Raw genomic sequence first — 22,722 nt, forward strand, 5'->3', positions numbered from 1 at the left:
TCAGTTTTACACAATAACGTACGTATGTTCTCATAAGCATGTGTGGGCATATTGTTACATATAAACTTATACATTAAGAAATATGACTGAGAAATATGAAATATGAAATTAACTTAATTATGTATGCATTTAGGTACATAATAATGACCAAGTCCTCTTCTTCTTAATCATTATTATTACTATTATTAATATTTTTAATAATAACGATATTAACCATAATCATTATTATTATTGAGAAAATGCATATTTTGATTTCGTCTGAAAACAATTGCAAAAGTATAGCACTGTTGAAAGACTTCATTTCCCGTCATTCCTGCGAAACATGAAGTTTACTCATATTTGCATACAATTTCTTTTTTTTTTAACAGCAACGGACAGTTTGCTGGTTCGCTAGCAGGAACAGTTTTGTTACTACTATTTACTTTCCCGTTGAATAAAGCTTAGCTAATAATAGTGGGCACATATTGCCCAAGTTTAGCGGAGCTGATTAAACGCGTTGTTGGAGAGCTAGCGGGTTTTTTATAGAAGGTCTACGCTGTACCTTCGGGTTTTTTTTCTCATGATCTAAGGCAGCTAACCCAGCAAGCTTACAAGTTGAGTAGCAAGCGTCTAGCTAGCTAACTATGCACAGTTTCTGAAGTCGAAAGGAGGGACAACGCCTGTTCCTATGAAACCGTCTTTGTAGTATATACCTGTTTTAATAACGTGTTACCCGGACTATTTTTGCTATTACCGTAAATGGCAATTTTATTATCGTGGGAACATTTCGAAAAGTAGCTATACTTCAGTGTATTGCGCTGCTCCCTCCCATGTGTTGTTGCCAACGCCTTTTTTCGTCTTCGCTGTGTTTTACTCAGGCTGGCAGGGAGCTAGCAAGATAGCTTGTTTTGGCTAATTGCAGTTTTCATACCGGAGTAATTGATTTGCTAAAACACTGCTTCTTAGGTGTAGCGTACTAATAGACTAGTTAGGTAATTTATTTCAAAATGGGGTGTACACTGAGCGCCGAAGACAAAGCGGCAATGGAAAGGAGTAAGATGATCGATCGGAATTTACGAGAAGACGGGGAAAAAGCTTCAAGGGAAGTCAAACTGCTTCTTCTAGGTGAGTGATATAACGTATGGCACAAGTTAACCAATTTGAAAAGTGTTAAGGTTAGACTAACGTTTGTGATGTTGATGACAAGCTAGCTATATTGATATATTGGCCATCTAGCTTTCATATCGTTGATTAGCTGTCTAGCTTACGTTAAGTTTGATACGCTAAAGTATGGGTAACTGAGCTAGCTAGGTAACATTTGGTAACATTAGTTGGTAGTGAAACATTTAACGTTACCGCTTTCTAGACTGGCTAGATACTTCTTTGTAATTGGCGAGCGTTAGCGAATTGTTCTATCATTAAGTTAGTCATTTGGTAAGCAGGGGGTCGGTAGTTTATCGTTAGTTAACGACGTACAATTTTTTTGCTAGACTGTGTGCTATGCAGCGGATGTCTGGAAATACGACCGTTAAGTTAGTCTAGTCTAGACCAGCTAAGTTAACATACTTGAAGACTCCATTCCTTTTGCTCTAGTTAATTTTAAGGTTAGTGAGCTACCTATCCTTTTTGCTTAAGTTCCAGTCGACCTTAATCGACTGCACTGAGCTGGCTAGCCAAATTACTTAACAAAGTTTAAACAAAACTTGACAGGTATTCGTTTATAAGTCATCGTTAGTCTGTTCTATCAAACGTTACTTGTTCTATCGACAGCTACAAACACATTCTGTACTCATACGGTTCTCTTCAAGTAAGCACACTTGATGAAGAACAGGATGGCATAAACATTTGGACATCAAGGGACCCTGGTTACTTCAGTGTTGTCGTATTTTCAAGCATGTTTGCTACGTTGGCTTGCTGAAGTTAGCTGACGATGGCCAAGTAAGTTGGCCTTAATAGTTTGTGTTAAATATACTCTTTATTTGCTTTTCGCCAGGCCACATCGCATATGAAGATTTCATAGTAAGCCAAATATTTTCCAGCTTTTAACTTGTTGTATCTCACTTAATTCCAGAATATAGTTCGTCTTTCATGGTATGTCCAGAAAGTCACGTTCAAGGCCAAATTAATATTTCCAGTAGGTGGTGTGACATTTTACTCCCATTTATGTGCAATCAAATCAGATAAAGTGTCTCTAAATAGGCGTCGTGGGGTTATTTTTTATTTCTTTTATTTTTTTTTTTGGTAACTAGCATCACAAAACTGCAGTAATTATTTTTAACAATGCAAATTTTAGAGACAAGCAAAAACCGTCTGATATAAGTTCATAAAATTACATTGTGAAATTTTCATTCTTGATTATACACACACGACCCTGCCACATAGTTACCCTGGAAGGATTTACCCTGCTGAGGGTACTTACGAGTGAAGAGATTGGGAGTAAGCTGAATTTTTAATATCCGTAAACTGCTGTTCTCAGCTTGACATCTGCTTTGTTACAGTTGTGTGTCTGCTTGATTAAAAGCAGATCAGTTCAGTTCCTGGATCAACAAATCTGTCATTAATAATTGAAATGTCAGCCCAAACGGTTGGCTTCTGGTGATGTAGGTGTACATTTCAATCTCATCAGCGAGAGACCATATTGTCACTAATACCGATCTTCTTAAGTAGCTTTTCGGTCACAAGCTAGCCTTCTTTTGAACACAGATTCGGTACAGAGATAATGTCCTCTACAAAAGCACAAGTGGATACAAGTCAGACACTGGAGGATAGCCAAACAACTGAAGGGTTACAGGTTTCATAGTACTATTTAAATATGAGACTTCAGATGATCTCACTGGGAAGCTTTTAAATCACGCGCTTATACTGTAACTGTGGAGACATATTCCATTCAAACATTTTTGGGGAAACGAAAGGGGATGCGTTAGGGAAATTAATGTCGCGTTGTTTACTGCCAGTTATTGGTGGAGGAAGTGTGGTATTACAGTTGTTTCTGTGTAGTGGTATAGTGCACACCGCATGCATAGTTTATATGAGGTGTATAAATTCAACTGGATCCGGTTTCAGTATTATTTCAAAGACGTGTATCTTTTCCACGGTAAAAAATTGTGAATGGCTTTTGTCATGGTTATATTTTGACGGGTAATTCAAATGGATCAGTTTTTAAAATTGAGCTGAAGGCCCCGTGATATCCACACCTACAGTGACTCCACACCTACTCCTACTGACTCCTGACACACTTTTGTACAACAGGCCGTAAATACAGGGGCTGAATCCAGTAACACTTAGTCTATATTACAAGCGCATGTGATACCTGGTTTGACAATATAGCCTTCCCAAGAAATTGCAATTCAAAAAAGTATGTCCCTACAGTTTTCCCTTTGAATGGTGTCATGTAGCGTGCTTGTGAATCATCCTGTTATTGAAATATAATAGTGGAGCAGGGAGGGGGAAATGGAAGCTGCTCTGTAGTCTATGGTTTAGAAGCAGTTTTGGAAGAGGCTCACTAGGAATTCTCGTGTGCCATCACTGTAGGAAGTCCCATTCAAATGAACTGTGCACCAAGCACAGAGCCTTCTTTAGCATAATGAGTGTGACAAGATGATGAGATGTAGTCTGTATGTGTTGTATATTTTTTGCATGTATGAGGTTTTGTGGTTTTATGGAAATAAAATGGACAGATAATTGTTATCCATTTGCAAAAAGACTGGTTGGAATTTTCTGTTCATCTTTCAGTCTTACTCAGTTTATGGACATTTTGCATAGTTTAAGATGTAATGCCATTGTTTATCAGAATTCATAATCTTCATCAATCAGGGTATATTGTGGTTGAGGTGAATTTAGAATAGGCTTAAACTGACCTCAACTACCTTATACCTTGATTGATGAAGCTTCTTTCAGTGCCTGACTTCACAGCAGTCCCACAGTCTTAGGCAGAAAAGGTTAGATACCAGCTTAATTGAAGTAGCTCAGAACTGCAGCACAAGCTGTGCACTTAACCGCTGGCTGCCCCTCTGGCTTGTCCTCCTGTCTACTGTGCCTGTTTCCAGAGCCTGGGAAGACATAGCTCAAGTGTAACGCTGGCTGACATCTCTCTCTCTGGGCAAACTATACCACCGTCCTGCGGTGCAACCTGACTTTTCTGTTACTGCATGGAGGAGAAAATTAAGTCTGTGATATTTTTCTGGGAAAAAGTGACCCTGACACACGGTTATGCAGCATTGAACGTGCTCAGTACTCCATTCACCTTACCCATCTTCAGGGCTGGAATTTCTGTTCGTGATTGTGAGAATCATGAGCATTTGTGGAAAGCTCCAAACATTCGTTCAACATAACGCATGTACATACCAGAATGTATATACGCTGCAGACTATTTTATAGTGTAATCTCTCTGGTGTCAGTATTCTGTATCAGAGTTTGAGTGCACAGGTCTAATTGTATTTGTGCAACTATGCATGTATGCTCTTGAGTGCATATGTGTGAAATGATGCCAGACTTCCTTTTCTTGCAAGTCTGCTGAGTTTAACCAGAGGTGTTAGTGAGCTGACAAGATGGATCACTGGCTTATAAGAGGAACATCTTGTTCTTGTACAGAGGATTCCATTAATTGACTGTCTCCCTGTAGCAAAGATGTGCTGAACAATCAGCAAGCACGTATTCCCAAATGAGAGCCAAACCTTTCAGCCGTAGAAAGACGGGCTTCAGTCAGAATGACTGCTAATTTTAGCCATAGCTAGTTACTCTTCAGGTGCGATGACATGACCTGCTCAGTGTGCAATTCACGTATTTTGTGACGTTTGTGTCAATACTTCCGAATATCTGTGTTAGTTGAGCTTTCAAGTGATGCAGACAGCTTTTAAAGCAAAACACCTAGCCGAAATCTGCATGATGCTGCTGCACTTGTAGTAGCACAGGTATGGCCTCACGTGTCAGACTCTTATTGCTTATCCCTGAAATTAAAACATTCAAGGCGCAGTCTGCTCAAAAATGAATGTTTGAGGATTTTTGTAGGTGGATATGTTGGGGGGGGGGGGGGGGGGGTACGCATTTCTTAAGGTTTGGTGCCTTTGTCCAAATAATCTGGAGTACACCTACGGTCAAAAACTTCACACTAATGCCGACTATGCATTCAAGGGTTGAGATTTGTCCCATTTTTTGTAAAGGTATCAACAAAAAGTAGCATTTCAGTATCAGTATGAACTACTGGTACTGCTACCAAAAAAAACAGCATGCAGTTAGTTAGTTAGTCATGCACACATTATCTACATTGAAAATAAACAGCATATGCTGGGGCCAGATGGCTTTTGATATAATGTAGTCATTTTTTAAACGCTTGCATTGCGAAGGATAACGTGTCACGTGTAATGGATACACGTGTTCCAGACTGTAAAGGCCTTTTGTCTTATTTGTTTTTCCAACGGCTTTTTAATGTGCATGTCTTGTTCTGGTCAGAGATTCTCCGGACTATAAAACTATACTGTATGCTGCTGGCAGAAGAACATTTAAGTGTCTGGGCCAAGGTTGTTGTGAGTTTACAGTAAGCGGTGACATCTAATGCGGATAACTGAACAATTTATATGTTGATTTGTAAGAGGGAGAATTAAAATGCACATGAATTCTCACGCTTACAAGTGACAAGTGATTTAAATATAATTTAACATAACTGAGGTAGACACACAAACTCAAGCATGATATAGGAGTATTTATTTGCCACCTTATACTACAGGCTGTCATATTCTCACCCTGCTCCTTCTAGTTCTCAGCTCTTTGATGTCAGCACAGCAGCACCAAATGCATGCTTGGATATGTTTAGACATGTAAGGAAGCCATATTGTCGCTTACTGGCATTGCGATGTCAGGGTTTAATTAAGCCTACATGTTACTTCTCTTGAAAAGGAAAGTCTGTTGGTAAAGTGAATAATATACTGCTCTGTGGCAGCCGGCTCGCAGAAATGTAAGCATAAATGTGTTAGCCAGCTTTTGTGGTTGCATTGTTTGTAGTGTCATTGTGTGAAATCTCGTCAGCATCTTGTTTATCTGTTCGGCTTATTTGTAAGCTCGTCAGGCAAACCTGTCAGCTGTGGTGGCGAGAAGCGGAATATGACGAGGCGATCACCAGTGCTGATTGCAGTCCAGCTTGCTTATGGCATTAAGGCACTAATCTTTCATATGAATCGCACAGTTCAGTATTTTCTCATCTAGCCTCTACAAAAAATAAGGTGGAACATTATAAACAAGCAAAAAAAAGGTCAGCTCGATGGCACACGGCCTAAATAAATTCAGACGAAATGATGATAACTGTCTATTTAGCCTTGCTTTTATTTCTGAATTATTATTATTATTTGTTTTAGCAGGGTTGTTATCCCACTGAATTTTCCCCAGCCCCTGAAATATATATTATATCTATTACTACCTGCTGCTCTTGGCTTTGAGGCGCATTCTTCAGGGGAATCCTGACAAACCCGTGGAAATAATCTGGGCTGATGTAAACTTGTAGCCTCTGTGTTTCTACCAGCCCCAGTTTATCCTTTTGGCTGGAAGAGTTTCTCTTAGCTGGAATAAAAATAAATAAATAAATAAATAAAAATTGGCCCGGGGTGGTATAACCGGTGACACATCCTAGTTGGATGAAGTAACAAATTAAGGACCAGACCAGACCTGTTTCTGTGGAAAACATGCAATTGCATTTTTATTTTAACATCCGCAGGTTGAGATTTACACACCTCTGACAAGAAACTTGCTTTTAGTAGACGCAACAGGTAGAAGCGCATGCAACACCACTGACGGTTTTAGGTGCGATGGATGTGTAAAATAAAGCAGTAATTTCATGCAGTCTTTCTGTTTCCTGCGAGGATCATTCGTTTCACACCAGCCCCACCCATCCTCTGATTCTGCATTTTTACATTGCATTTAGTCCTGTTTCTGTACCAGAATGTGGTGGAAAAGGTGTCGCCTACAGTTGCTTGTTTATCAGATTTACAAAACTACAAATTGTATTGTGGTTCTTAAAGACTCCCGTCTGTAACTTTTTAGTGAAAGGGGACCCTTGCTTAACGTGCACTTGAACTATAGATATACTCACTGTTAAGGTCTGAGTTGTAAACTTGTCATTGAGCTTAGAATGGCTTGCTTCTCGTATCAAAGGGCAAATTCTGTCTGACGTGCTGTGCTGGCTTCACACATTTTCATGATTTTTCACATTTCTATCAACGTTCTGTGACTTGTCAGAGTGACAACTTACTCCGATTGATGCGCTGCGTGCACATGGCTTTGGGAGCTGTTGATCTCACATGGTAAATTAACGAAATGGCGAAGCCGCATCTTGTGGTTAATATTTTACAGCTTTTTAATGGCACCCTCTGTCCACACATTTTATGGATTGTGCCTTTAAGTGTTTTTATACAAACTATTTACCCTTGTTTTATGCACCGTTCTGTGTGCTTAAGTAATTAGTACCAATCAGATTTCCCCTTCATTAAATACAGTTTTATTGCTCAGTTAAACAGTACTAACCAAATAAACACATTTCAGTAGCAACACATTTGTGGTAAATATACAAGGAACAGAAATCCCCTTGAAGTTGTGGTCAGTCAGGCAGGGTTGGATATGTGTTGCATCTTCTGTAAATTCTGGACACCATGTGAGCAGCCTGGAAGAATGAGTTGTTCAGTGTTGTGACCAGTAATGTTCCCTTATAGGAGATTTATTGTTTTATATAACAAGGACCTCCCTTTTCCACCTCATCCATCCTCATTTTGTCTTTGTAACTTATGGGCTTTCCTGACTCCAGGCCAGGCTCTGGAGAGATGTTTCTATTGGTGAGGTGGCTTGAAGACTGAATTTGTCGACTGAAGTCACACAATGCAAATGCTTGCAATCAGAGCTCTAGCTGCAAAGCAACATCCATTTGTTACCAATCGGATTTTAGAACACGGCACTGTACTGGCCTGGGAACTGTACTCAGGAAGTGTAACTACCAACCTAAAAGCAACTCTGCAAGTCCCGTACCCCCCCCCCCCCCACCGCGCCGGGCCACCAGGGATGCATAATATGAAAAATAAGTCTTGTAGAGTTCAGAATAGTTATGGTATTCAGAACTGCATCTGTGGGAAGCCAGCTGTTATTCTGCACCAACCCCCCCCGCAGCCTCAGTCAAAAGGGGGGCCAGAGTAGTATAATGGGCAGGGAACTGGGCTTGTAACCGAAAGGTTAGATTCTCGGGTAGGGCACTGTCGTTGTTCCCTTGAGCAAGGTACTTAACTAGAATGGCTTCAGTTTTCATATATGGATGCAAAATGCTAAAAAAAAAAAGAAAACATGCCACTTAAAACATGTGGGGGAGCTCTGGATGAGAGTGTCTGCTAAATTCCAGTAGCATTAGATCATATTCGATTAATGTAATCTAATGTACCGTCCAGCAGCCCAACCGCAGCACCACAGTCTGTGTGCTACGGGGAATGTCTGAGGAATTTTCCACAGAACAGCGTTCTCCTCACCGCAGCCTGCTGTTGGACTTGCTGACCATCTCAGAAATATGGTCCAATCGGAGAGCCTAAGTTGTGGTTTTCAGGCATGGTGCATTAAACTGGTGTTAGCAGACCCTGCTTCCCAGAATGAGGTTTAACCCCCAGAGCTCTGAACTCCAACATGTTCATGCCTTGAAGACCTCTCAGATCCCTGAACTCTGTCATGTTCAGACCCTATAGACCTCTTAGATCCCTGGACTCTAGCATGTTCACACCCTGAATACCTCTTTAGTCTCCAGACTCCTGCATGTTCACCCCCTGAAGACCTCTCTAGTTTCTGGACTCAGTAATGTTCACACCCTGTAGACTTGCCTGCTGAGACCGTTTTTGGCTTCTACACAGGCACACCTGTTATGGTTACAGCTGCCATAACTTTATGCTTGTGGGTGTTCTGTGTATTTAACCTGGAAGAAAAGGTTGTAGTCTGGATTGATGACAAGTTCCAACTCGCCTGGCCGTAGTATTGCATAGTGTACTCCTTTCCATCTTTTGTGTTCTGATTTGATCTTTATTTCATGTTTTTTAACATGCATGTAACGCTTTAAAAAAAAACGATTTCTGTAGCTGTCTTTTGATTACACTTGTCTAAATACAGTAAAACGTGCTCCTTGAAAATGCCACTTTGTCGTAGTCGAAGGAACCGCGTAAACATCAGACCCTACTGATGGGCTTAAAATTGTTTTGCTGATTAGTTTCTGATGAACATTCCTATAAAGATCAGTTAAATCCAGATTGTTTGAGTAAAAGCAGTTGTTTTATACTGAAACAAAAGGCTCAATTTACAACAGGGGCCTTTAGTTTCCCTCTTCATCCTCTTAATTGTGTTGGAACGTTTACTTGTCCTCTGGGACGTCTTTTTATCTCTAATTAATCAGATTCTTTGTCATGCAGTGTGGATTAATTTAATGTGGTGTTTATAACTGCGCTGGGTTCTTTGATCTGACCTATGATCGTTTCACATTTCTTCAAAGCATGCCTTGAAGCCGGAAATTTGTTCTTGCCAGTTTAAAAGTGCATTTGTTTACATATTTGCAGCCCCCCCCCCCCCCCCCCCCCCCCCGCTTATTCTGTTCTTGTGGAGGGAATTTCCATCTAGCTGTTCAAATGCTTTTTTTTATCCTTTTCATTTCTCTGAAGGCATGGATCTTCCTGTAAAGCTGTGAAGCTTGGAATTGTGATGTTGGCCTTACCTCTGATGTGCCTGACATTCAGCATCACAGAATAGCAATTAGCTAGCGGGGTTAATATAGCGACTGTACAGGCGCATGTCCACAGAGGCAGTGTGACCGACTTGGACATTTTAGAGTCTGCTGGGTATTGGCCAAATAATGTAACATGCAAGAAGGATACTAAATTAAGCGTTCAATGATCCGATTTATTAAAGTTTATTTTGAAGTCTTGTATATAAATTGGTTTTTGCTGAATTTGCATCCTTAAAATGTCCTGAATAATGTTTCTTTGTTTGCAGGTGCTGGTGAATCAGGAAAGAGCACAATAGTAAAGCAGATGAAGTAAGTACAGTATTAAGCCTGGTACAGCATTGTTTCCACAGTACGTGTTGGTGTCAAAAAGAGAAATGTTACCATCTTTGGGCAGAAATCCTTAGTTTACTACACTACTGCTTTCTGTAGCAAAGTAGTTAGAATTTCTGAGCTAGCTGAATGAATCGTTTTGTTTTTGAGCTGATGACATTATATACGTTAAATGGTTGAAAGCATACTCTTTACTGCCATATCAATGATTTGATATTCATCATGTCATTGTGTCAAGGAATTGTTAGCACAGATGAATGCATTTATCAAATTGAAAGTAGCCTGAAAGTAGTATTCCTGCTCTTTAAATGTGAGTTAAAAAATCTCTTTTAGCTTTTAAATGTCAGACAGTAGTTCATGGGTATTGTTTAAAAATAAATTGCATGTTGTGTGAAATTAATCACATGGGGTGGTGTGCGGTGAACCAGGCTGGTATTGTTGTGTTTCTAGTCATTTTTCTCGTTGCTGTCGCTCATTTCGCTTGCTCACTCCGCCCTTTAACAGTCATTATATTGACTTACTCTGACAAGCTTTTTATAATCAATCCTTCATGGTATATTTTGTCACTTTTGTTCTGTTTTGTCTGATGATTTCTGAGAATAAAGTACCTGCACCTTGAGAATAATGGTTGAAACACCAGGAACCTGACCTAAGTTACCTGGTCAGGGATTTCTGTGGGCCCTAATCATCATAAATATCATGTTTTGTGTATGTACTCCTGACCGATGTGTGAGTGTAACCTCATAGCTTTGTAAGTTCCCCTGCCTGCGTGAAAAGCAGATTGATGGGTAAGAGTGTTGATTCTTCTCCTACCGGCAGCATCCTAACCGCACCTCTGCCCTTAGAATCATCCACGAAGATGGCTACTCAGAGGAAGAGTGCAAGCAGTACAAGGTGGTGGTGTACAGCAACACCATCCAGTCCATCATCGCCATCATCAGGGCCATGGGGAGGCTGCAGGTGGACTTCGGGGACGCGGCACGAGCGGTGAGCGCCGGCACTTTGGTCTGGTTCTGTTATCCTGGGCCCTCGGTCACAAAGCAGGACTACTGAACTAGCTGGGTAACTGTAAAACCCGGAACACTCCCAAACCTGGAACATGGACTGAAGTTAAAAAAGAAAAAAAAACCTGTTCTGGGTTTTACTCAGCACAGTTGTCCAGCTAAATCAGTAATTCCTGCTTTGTGAAACACCTGGAGCTGCTGTGTGCAGATGTGGCCAGGTGTGGGAGAGGAGCAGGAATGTCAGGCAGTAAAGGATGCAGCAGATGAATGAGGCTGGATTTTAATGCATTTTTCTTTCAAAGAGCTGCCGCTGGCTGCCCAGGTAGAGCTGCCCTCTGGCACCATGCTGACTGCAGAGCAAAGGCTTCGCAGGAAACGTGCGCTGTTTTCAGCTTTTCTGCAGCTTTCTAAAGCTGATGGAGCATGTTGCATGTTGGGACCGGGCCACTGATATGATTGGCTATTGTACATTTGCAGAAAGCTATACAAATTTGAATACAATTTCTTTTAAAAAGCTGCAAGTGAGCCATGCGAATGGCTGTATGTTTAGATGCCTGTTATGCTTTTGTCTCCGTAAACCACCTTTCATCTGCATTCTGTTTAGAAACCTTGCAATAAGAGTGTAAGGGGAGCAAGAGAAGGCCTCAAACCCATAAACTGTAGTTCTCTGCAGGTTTACAGAGCAGACATGCCGAGAGGCAGAGGCACCGTGCATTTGGATCCTCTTTCTCAGGGAATCGAAGGCAGGCTGGCAGAAACGATACTTTCACTTTTGAGCCTGATTAACCGGGCGTTTGTGCCAGCAGCCTGCGATATGAAAATGCGTTTCCTCCTCCATGCCCAGGAGCGCTGTGTGAAAGAGCAGCGCCCTCGCCTCTGTGTGAACAGCAGACGGATGAGTGGTCCGTGAAGGCATTTCAAATGCGGGGCTTAGCGGCGTCCATTTTCATTCACTCAGTCATAGCAGGGTCCCCTCGGTACTGAGCGTGTGTCTCCGGTGCTGTGTGCTCATTGGGTTTCAGTTCAGTGGCTAGGTTTAGGGGCGTCCATTTCCATTCACTCAGTCATAGCAGGGTCCGCTCGGTACTGAGCATGTGGCTCAGGCGATGTGTGCTCATTGGGTTTCAGTTCAGTGGCTAGGTTTAGGGGCGTCCATTTCCATTCACTCAGTCATAGCAGGGTCCCCTCGATACGGGTTGTGTGATTGAGATGCTGTGTGCTCGTTGGGTTTCAGTTCAGTGGCTAGGTTTAGGGGCGTCCATTTCCATTCACTCAGTCATAGCAGGGTCCCCTCGGTGCCTAACGCGTGACTCGGGTGCTCGTTGGCAGGACGACGCGCGACAGCTCTTCGTGCTGGCGGGCTCGGCGGAGGAAGGGGTCATGACGGCGGAGCTGGCCGGGGTCATCCGCCGGCTGTGGACCGACGGCGGCGTCCAGACCTGCTTCATCAGATCCAGAGAGTACCAGCTCAACGACTCCGCCTCATAGTAAGAGCCCCGGAGCCGCCTCGTGCGCTCAAACGCCTCATCATTCTCACCTGAGTGTGGTCTTTTTTTTTTTTTACCTGGAGGAAGACCCTACACCAGAGCCGCGTTCAACAAGTTCAACATGTTCACTGTGAACACTGTTAGCTGCTAGCTGTGGTCATTCAACAACTTTAGGAGGGTCATGTTTGCCACTACTTCCTGTAACATGACGAAGAGTAGCCCAAAAATTTGTTGCTAGGCGATGAGTTCCCATCCTGAGGAAAGCACAGACCGTGACCAGCCATCCATACAGCCTGCTAGAGTTGTGTCATTTCTAATAAATACATGCATAGCTAGCTACAGTATTAGTACCATCTGCAAAGCCTGGGAGATATGGCCGATGGAGGTATACTTACTTGAAATGTCAATTATAAACCTTATTGGTACATAGAAATGGCCTTTATGTACAGTTGACACCAAGCCACCAGCTGTCTCTTCATGTAAAAAAAAAAAAAAAAAAGAAAAAAAAAGAAATTCTTTGCGTTTACTTTCTGTTTGTCACTCTGAATCCACCATCGGAATTGGAATCTCTTAAAAAAAAAAATAAATAAATAAATGAAAAGAATAATTGCTTCATACCTGCTCCATTCTGCCGGTGGTGCTCATCGTGCATGCACTCCGCTTCTCTGCTTTCCGAGCGCTCCTCTTAGGCTCCGCCCCTCTGCAGTTACACGGGTCTCCAGGGTAGCGAAACAGTGAGTGCACAGCAGTATCCTCTGCCCCCCTTTTGCCTCAAAGGCCAATTAACACATTTTCAGAGCACTCTAGCAGGATGAGTGCCATTGTCACACTTTCATTGTTAGCGGTAAGCCTCAAGCTGTCGAGACTTGGAACAGTGTGGGTGTAATTCGAGAGCTCCCAGCTGCACCGACGATGCCAGGCCACGGGCCTGCCTTTGGATTTGAGTGTCCTAATAAGAGGAGAGTAAGTGTCTCTTCAGTGCCCACTCCCCCCCCCCACCCCCCCAAAGCCACTCTACCCTCTCAGCTCATTGAAAACCTGGGAGGCTGAGTGGTATATTGCGAGGGTATCGGTGTTTTAATTCCGGCTCAGTCGCTGTTGAAGCCAACACCGCGGTCGCAAAAGGGAGGTGCCGTTGCAGGAGACCCAAATGGGTTGCCGAGAAGGACACCGCGCTTTATTATATAAACACGGGAGCCATGGTGGCTCAAGCGACAGTCGCGCACAGAAGTGCGCACACACAACGGGCACCTTGTTTACCTTTGGCCATCACCAAAATATATACCTTTATTTGATGTTTATACTTGTTTTCCAGTGCTTATGCCGAACCACTTTTAAGTTCCCTTCCTATAAAGTCCAGGATCATTTTCATTTTGTGTTAAACTGAACATGCTAGCTATCGCTAATTTTACAAAATGGTTTAAAGGGTGCTGTGCAGTGTATTTGCTGCATTTAAACTGTCCAAAGACCACACCCCCGATAGTGGGGAAAGAAACCGGCATGGAGACAAACCTGTGCTTTCATTATGCCCTGCTTTCAGTACCACCTCATATGCTGCTAGGAAAACAGACTTGCTTATTTTTGTACTTCATTGTGTGCTTTCTGCTTGACCACCAGTAGCAAGCATCTTTGTGTTTGTAAATCATAGAATTATAGCATTCTCATTTAATTGAAGCATGTGTGTTCCATAGAATTTGCTCATGTAAAGGTTTCATCTTAGATTTATGGGAAAGTTTAGATCATATCCATTTTCGCAGCTGCCTCTGTGACGAAAGAGGAATGTTCACCAGTGTTCCTCAACCTCCCTTAGTTACCTCAACGACCTGGACAGGATATCCCAGCCGAGCTACATCCCCACGCAGCAGGACGTCCTTCGCACCCGGGTCAAAACCACAGGCATCGTGGAGACGCACTTCACCTTCAAAGAGCTCTACTTCAAGTCAGTAGTGATTTTCGCGTGGCGCCGATCCACTTTCCCTTAATGCCAGTCCAAGCACACGATTAGCCTGCTGGAGTGAGCCCTACGTTCTGTCTGCAGGCCTGTTAGTGTGGTTGTGACCGCCTTCCCTGGAAATGAATATTTCAGTGTGTCTGGTTTCCCAGAGAATAAGGGCCTGTACTGTATTTGAATACACTTATCTAATTGTGTTCCTGCCAACGCAAATCTTCTATACTGCTGGCTTTGCTCTTAAACTTCACCTTATCAGTGAGATCTTTCATTTCTCGAATGACAAGAAGTTGCTCAAAGGGAATGTAGAATGTAAAGAAAGATGTGTGACTTGGTACGATTACATGTCATGGCACAAAAACCTTTCTGTTTTAACGACGGGATGTCGGATGCATTGTGTGCTTCATAGACGCCTGTTAACCCTGTGCTGGAGGGTACAATTCAGAAAACACTCAGCTGTTGTTTACATCACATTACAAAGCTTTTGAAAACCTACGAAAGCTGTATATTCTGTTTGCAAATTATGCGTTTGTGCAAACGCTTAAAAATACCAACAAAAAAAAAGAAAAACTCACAAGGTGGTGTTCAGATTCATTATTTAAAGAAAATAAAAATAATCCTCTTACTCCTGTTGTCCAGGAAATGCAATCCTGAAGTGAAAAGGCCTTTTAAGTTGACATGAAACGAGGCATATTTTTTTACGAACGTTTTCAGAACACCGATGCTAATGACCGTGGTGTCAGTCAGAGTGTTCTGTGAGCGTCGTGTGGTTTCTCTGGGAGAGGCTGATAACGGCTCTCTGCAGGATGTTCGACGTCGGGGGCCAGCGCTCGGAGAGGAAGAAGTGGATCCACTGCTTCGAGGGCGTCACGGCCATCATCTTCTGCGTGGCCCTCAGCGACTACGACCTCGTCCTGGCGGAGGACGAAGAAATGGTGAGCGGCGGTGCCGATTTAATTAAGCCGTGACCGGCAGCTCTGATTGGACAGCCCTTCTCAAGTTAATAAGGAAGCCAGCAGTCCGTTTAAGGCAAGGTTTGAATGCATCCTGTTGGAGGTTGCAGATCGGCAAGTGGTAAATTCTGTGGCTCCTCAGTGTCAGTTGGTCGCTGATTCTTTGTTGGTTACTCAGTGTGGTTATAAACCATGTAGTTACAGTTAGAAAAGGGTGGCGGCTGCTGTTTATCAGTGGTGCAGATTGACCAAACCAGATTGGACAGCCCTTCTCAAGTTAATAAGGAAGCCAGCAGTCCGTTTAAGGCAAGGTTTGAATGCATCCTGTTGGAGGTTGCAGATCGGCAAGTGGTAAATTCTGTGGCTCCTCAGTGTCAGTTGGTCGCTGATTCTTTGTTGGTTACTCAGTGTGGTTATAAACCATGTAGTTACAGTTAGAAAAGGGTGGCGGCTGCTGTTTATCAGTGGTGCAGATTTACCAAACCGGAAACAACATGAAATACAGTCACTGATGTTTGAGGGATTTGTTTTTAACTTGTGGTTAAGAATGAGAAGGTTGATCACCTCTGTTATTGCCTCACGCTGAAGTTTGCTGCATGTTGAAATTCCATGTGTAAAACACGACCCACCTGTACAGACGTCATTTTCTGTTGTGTTGCCTTAGGAAATGAGCCTTCCCACTGAAATAATAAGCCCTGGATTTAATCAAACTCACTGTGCCACTGGACACTTTGGTAGCTATATCAGTGGCATTGGCTTTGTGGCATTGTAGCAGTTTACTTTTGAATAGAAACATGACTCGTATTGTGATATTAGCTTGTTTCTTTATTTTTTAAATTAAACTGTTGAACTAGATGAAATTAGAAACCTGTGTATGAATGACTAAACCACTCCTCAGCAAAAACTCGTGTCACATTCGTCGTGCCTGTTTTCTAATCCGTCACCCAGTCGGGGCATGTGAGCGGTCCTGAGGGCCTTGTGGTGTTGACCCCAGAGGCGTTTCTTATGTGGAATCTGCATCATAACAGTTTTAACTGCGGTCACGATTTAATTTTCTGCCCTCAATGAACTGTTTTTCCCTGCAGAACCGAATGCACGAGAGCATGAAGCTGTTCGACAGCATCTGCAACAACAAGTGGTTCACGGAAACCTCCATCATCCTCTTCCTCAACAAAAAAGATCTGTTTGAAGAGAAGATCAAAAGGAGCCCGCTGACCATCTGCTACCCAGAATACTCCGGTACGAACCAACGTCCTTTAAATGCTGAATAAATTTGTTTCAAGCTGTCCTTTTCCCCCTCCATGTGATGTCACTAGTCTAATTAAATGTATGGATTCCCTGAAGCCTCTTGTCAGCTAGTTGAACACGTGGTTGAAAAGCAGTCCACCCAGCTAACGCAAAACCTTCTCGCAATGTTGTGGCTAAGTAGTGGCAATGTTATTACACCGATAAAACATTGCATCATAGCATAGAGAGGACATTTAGTGTTAGCTGGGCAGGAGCTTGGCAGGCACATGGGCCAGGATTGGGAGACCTTTTAATTAATACCGCAGGCTTTACATTCTGATAGACTTTACTTAGGCATTATTCCATAACGAGTGTTAATCACGTCGTCATGCACTGCAGTTACTGTGTGAATAGCAGTGTCCACCGTTTCGCTATGGCTATAAAACATGAATAAAACACTGCAGAATGATGTTTACTTTATTTTTTTTAATTGCCTTAGGTCATGCTTATGCAACAGCCTCTGTGGTCTGTTACGGTACAGTCTCTGTGGCGGTGTCATGTGATGCGGCCTGCGTGTCCTAGTGCCGCGGCCCTTGTTCCGCCCCGGCGAGCGATGAGCCAGCGAGCCGCGTCACCGTTTCGGTTGGGCGCCGTAGACCCCGAGCCAGTCCTTCCTGAGGCTCTGGTTGCGGGCAGACCGCGCCCGGGTCGGTTCGTCCCCTCTCGCCGCGGCGTAAATTAGCGTCTCGGCGTCCATCTTCCTCTCCAGCGTTTGTGTGCTGGGTTTGGCTGTGCTCTGTGCTGAACGCCAGGACATTGTCCCCAGGCTTTTAAAGTGTAATTGCCCGTCTGCTCACTCCCGTCTTCCAGGATTAAAATCAGCAGACACACTCATACTTTCCAGGGTATCAGCGTCAGGATTAATGCGTGATTACTCTTGAAAATGGCCCGAGGCTTCTTTCCAAGACATAACCTATATTTTTCTTCTTTTTTTTTTTTTGGTTGTGAAATTTGATCAAAAAAAATCCCTTGGTGTCTCAGTTACATCCTTAAAGGACGTTTAGGGTAACTAAATTATGAGGGTAGTATGATGCATTGTATTATTGTTGTACAGTAATTTATTAATTTTTGATTATGCATTTTGAAGTCTAATTAATTGTTTTGCAATTTTCCTCATCTTTTGATGCGATCTTTAAATTGTACTCTATGAACACAGAAAATTGAAAGAGCGGATGTATTAGATGATGCAGGCAAAATATTTTAAATGCAATTGCAATCTTTAAATTTTGTAGATCAGTAGTTTGCTCCTGTTTTTAAAAATGTCAGAATATAAGATTACATATTAATGAGGGCCAGGCCATTCAGTCATCTGCCCACATCTAGACTTTCCGGATGAGCCTGGACTTGAATATGCCATGGGTCTGTGCTTCAGCTGTACTGTACCTGGCGAACTGCTCTGCACATCGACATCTCACTGTTTAAGATATACTTCTTCTAGTATCCGTGTGAATTTAATTTCACACGGATTTCCACCTCTGCCTCCTTGTTCTGCTGACAGGACTGAACCAGAAAGGTTTTTGTTCGTTTCCTATGTCAGTCCCGTATGAATTTGTATGAAGTGAAATTAATTAGATTCGCTTCTCTGCATTGAAAACTGTCCTCCTCCGATTCAGATATGCCACAGCGAACAGTTTGCTTAGACCCGTGTTGGTGAATTTCACTCAGCGTTGAGGGGTGCAGCTCAACATCACAGCAGTTCCCCATCTCTGCAAGGGAACTGCAACATTACTCTGTAGGCAGTCAGTTAAAGACTTAAGTAGGCCTGGGTGCTGAACTGGATAGCCTGTAAATATGTTCATAAATGTGATTAAAGCGTAATAATTTGATCATATATATGTAACCCAATTTACTGAAGTTCAGCCACTTCAAAATTGTAAACATAACTCTTGGTCCCAGGAGTTAATGTGGCATGACTAATTTGTTAGTTGCAGGTCACATGATGGATTTAGAATGAATGACAGTTTTTCAAAAAATTGTTTTGAGGTTAAGGGCTCATACAAGCAGATGATTGCTCTGAACCATCAATAGATACAGTAATGCACATGGATAATGCTGATCTGTTTAGGTTGTTGTGATATGTGTGTGCATAGCCTCTGGCAATTCCTCACTATCTTTCCATAAAATGCACATCACACCAGACAAAGGGGAACAGTGTGTGTTTGTGTGTGTGTCTTTGGAAAGAACACTTCTGTTATTGCTCTTGCTGTCTGAATATTGAGGGCAGTGGAGCAGATGGAATCTGCGTAAGGAAAGCTCACGTGTAGCAATGTCACAATCAGTACATTAAGGCTTGATGGCCTGGGCCAATGTATGACTGCATCTGCCAGACATGTATAGATTGAAATTTAAAATCAACAGCACGCACAGTGATCTTTGACCTTGTCTTTTGTGTGCATACTGTGTTCATATGGAAAAATGGCAGTTCCATAATGCCAAATGACATTCTTCCGCAGTGTTTCACAGAAACTAGGCAAGCCATATTTTCTACAGTAATAAACTGAAGTGACATGACCCTGCAAGGGCTTTTCAAATTGATAATAATTGTGTTGTCATGGTGAGTTGGTGACAGTGTAATTAGATAGCTTGGTAGCTACATATCCAGCTACTGTAATTGTTACTGTCAGAGGAAGAATGTTAGTTTGACCTGGGTGTTCCCCCTCAAGCTATAATAGGCTAAACTGTAATTATCATAAATGCCAATGACTGTCTAGCTTGCTTGGCTAATAATGTATAACCTTGGCTAGCTAGCGAGTCTTAGTTAGCCTCAGGTGTCTCTCTGTTCTTAACCTTTTCTTGTGGTCCATTTTAGTACAAATTGAGTGTTACAGTTCTGTTTTTTAACCCCCTTTCTAATAGCCACAAAAGAGATATCCCCAAGCAGCTCATGCCATTGTAAACCATTGCTTGTTAGGACCCCACACAAGTTAAGATGTGAATTCAAGGCATGATGATGGGTTAGATTTTCATCATTGATGTTATTAGCCAGGCTGAAGTTCTTTCAGATGGCGGTGTCTTGGCACAGTGGGTGGGATCATCGCAGGAAGCGCATCTGCGATTGGCTCCCTCAGTCTGTTTTTCCTCCGTCCTATTCGCCCAGGCTCAAACACGTACGAGGAGGCGGCGGCCTACATCCAGTGCCAGTTTGAGGACCTGAACAGGCGGAAGGACACCAAGGAGATCTACACGCACTTCACCTGCGCCACCGACACCAAGAACGTGCAGTTTGTCTTTGACGCCGTGACGGACGTCATCATCAAGAACAACCTGAAGGAGTGCGGCCTGTACTGAAGGCCTCCGCTCCTTCTCTTGCTGGTGCGTGCAGGTCAGTACTTATATTCCTGGTTTCAGTAATATGTACTCTTCTCATTTCAGAGACATCACAGCTAATCTCATTGTGTCATTTTTATGTCTCTTCATTGTAGATCTCTAACTTGCTGACAAAACAAAAGCACATTTTTGAGTTGCCTAGTTCTTGCAAAAAAAAACATTGTACGTCACATCACTGAGATTCATGAAGCGTTCCACTCCCATAGGTCAGTGAATCTGAGCCACGTCTCACTCTTGCCCCGCCCCCTGCAGGTCACTCGTGACAGGGAGGCATAACTAATTGGAGGAGGACCATTGTTACTGTCCATGAGGAACAGCTACAGGTTTGAAAAGGATGGACCATTGTGATGTCGTTGCCATGGCGCTTACAGGGGTTCTTTTGTTCTTCAGAGCCAAATTGAGGATATTGGATTGTTTGTATTTTTCTTAAAAGGTCTTGTCAAATGTGGAAAGCATGGCGGGAGAGTACGGTGCAAATATGATGGGAAAGCTCAAATTCAGTGGGGTTGTGCTGTGACGCTCGTGCTTTCCTTTATTGGACATTAACCCACATTTAAGCAGTTTGTATTAAGCTGTCAGCAAATATGAAGAGAGAGAAATGCCTGTATGCCTATCAGCATTGAAGAAGCGTATCTGTCTATTTTCTCCACAACGACATACGTTTGCTCGGTCTTTTTAATTGTTTTAACTGTACTATGCACAATGACCAAACTTTCTGTATTTTCTTTGTGTAATTTTTTTTGGTTCAAAACACAAAGATTTTAGACTGTTCGTGAAAGAGGGAGATGGGTCTGTTATTCCTCCATGCAAGTATTCCTTTTCCTTTGTATTCCTTCAAAAATGTCTTTTTCATCTTGCTGTAAATAGTATTTTTTTCAGGAATCAGCACTTATTTAGCTTGTCACAGGCTCACAAATCTTCTTATTTTTATTTTTTTGGCACAGTGAATTGTGCTTCACCATTTTACATCCACCCAATGGTTCTTTTACTGAATTTCTATATCGGTTGCACTTTGAAATTGATAAATAGATGACCTGACATTCCACGTTTATTCTAATCATGTTGTGCTTTGCTGAATTGTGAAACAGTGTGGTCTTTTAACCAATTCACAGGTCCCCTAGATTACACCACATACGTCAGACCAATTAGATTAGATGTATCTAAATTCTGTAGATGGAATCCTAAAGGAACTACTTTATATTAACTGATATTTTATATATATGGAGCTTGTCCACATCAGCGAAATTGAATTCAATTTTTGCCACATGCCATAGATTAATTGGATGCAAATAGTTTCTGAAAACGTTGCATTTAAAATGAAATCTCAGATGTGAAACTTGGACCAGTTTGCATTGAAAAGAAATTACATTGGTAGTGTTGGTTCAGCATTGTTGTGCCTTTTTAAAAGAGAATTTTATTGGACAGAACACTTACTTTTATCTCTGTGAACAATAGAATTGGTGTTCGCATTTTGACTTTTTTAAAATTTAGTTTTAAGGGACTCATGTTCATAGTAGTTTTTTTGAGTCTGCTAAGCTGGTAGAAGATCCATTTTGTACCTTTAAATACATTTTTGAAAGAGCCATTTGTATTCATGGACTGGTAGGAGGCCTTGTGGTATGCACCATTCACTAGTATTTAACAGAAAAAGTGTTTCCAAGTACCAATTGTTATTTACTGTAATGACTTCCACCTCTCAGTACTTTCTTATGTATGAATCTGGTGATATTTATGGTTCTGTTGGTTTGATTTTGTACAGATTGTATTGATATCTTGACCCTTAAATGGTTGCGATAAGCTTTTGTGCCGTTTCTTTTTAAAATAAAATTGGGTGAAGACAGCGTGCCTCCTCAGTGACTGTTGCTAATGTTGCATTGGCTAAAGTTTCGCTTCACCTCTCCTGTGTGTTTTACTCAAGATGATCAGAAGAAAATGATCACTGTCGATGTCTCCAATGTAATTTTAGAAATACAAACCTTGTGTGGGTTTTTGGCTCCTCCTGGTACTAATAGTGTTAATATCAGAATTGACCCACTGTGCTTAAGTTTTCGCATTTAGTGTGTATGTTCCCCTAGGTAGTAAATCACTTAACAGGAGAAAGCCAGTGTAACATTGGAATTTCAAGCTATTTTTTATGATGAACTAATGAGTTAAACAGCATTTGTGTTTTTCATCTTTTAAATATTCCACGCTGTCACGTCTAGTGTTCCTTATCCAAAAGGAGATGTGAACCTTTCAGAGTGTGCTATGAGACTGGCGCATTCACCTTTGCAGGTTAATTCAAACACACCTGATGGCTTCCAAGTTCGATGGTGTTCATAAATATGTCTATAATAAGACAGAGCTGAGCAAGTAATTATATAAAATGTTTTTGTTGCTTATTGGTCACATTTTTGGACCAATAAGCAACACAATTTGTATAATAAGAAAAAATGGGTTTCTCTAGCCAAGGTCAGCAGAATAAGCAGTTTTTGTTGTGGTTTTTTTATTGTTCCATTTCAAAGGTGGATACCAATCCTGCATGGATTTTGAGTGAACTTTGTTCAAGAGTTCTCTTGAAAATTGAATCCTTGTTTCTGAAAAGCACTCCGTTTCTGGATCAGATTAAGGTCACAAAGGCTCTGTGTGTGAACACAGTTTGTGTTTGTGCGACCATGGGCATATGGAAGAACCAGACACGGGC

At 42.1% G+C, this 22,722-nt stretch overlaps 1 protein-coding gene across 2 annotated transcripts; it reads left to right on the top strand.

The window, feature by feature from the left end:
• The first annotated feature begins 345 nt into the window (after window positions 1–345).
• On the top strand, window positions 346–21,880 carry LOC118211133 (guanine nucleotide-binding protein G(i) subunit alpha-like). Of its 2 annotated transcripts, none has more exons than XM_035388017.1 (9): window positions 346–1,104; window positions 9,970–10,012; window positions 10,879–11,020; window positions 12,367–12,524; window positions 14,335–14,463; window positions 15,278–15,407; window positions 16,511–16,664; window positions 19,810–20,041; window positions 20,289–21,880. In XM_035388017.1, the coding sequence occupies exons 1-8, from the start codon at window positions 987–989 to the stop codon at window positions 19,998–20,000; spliced, it is 1,065 nt and encodes a 354-aa protein (XP_035243908.1). In that variant the 5' UTR covers window positions 346–986; the 3' UTR covers window positions 20,001–20,041; window positions 20,289–21,880. The 2 variants fall into 2 exon arrangements, with proteins under 2 accessions (XP_035243908.1, XP_035243909.1); XM_035388018.1 differs by having other exon boundaries at window positions 19,810–20,034; window positions 20,292–21,880.
• Window positions 21,881–22,722: the final 842 nt, after the last annotated feature.

This window comes from Anguilla anguilla, chromosome 13 (assembly GCF_013347855.1).
Source record: "Anguilla anguilla isolate fAngAng1 chromosome 13, fAngAng1.pri, whole genome shotgun sequence".
Classification (NCBI taxonomy): Eukaryota; Metazoa; Chordata; class Actinopteri; order Anguilliformes; family Anguillidae; genus Anguilla; species Anguilla anguilla.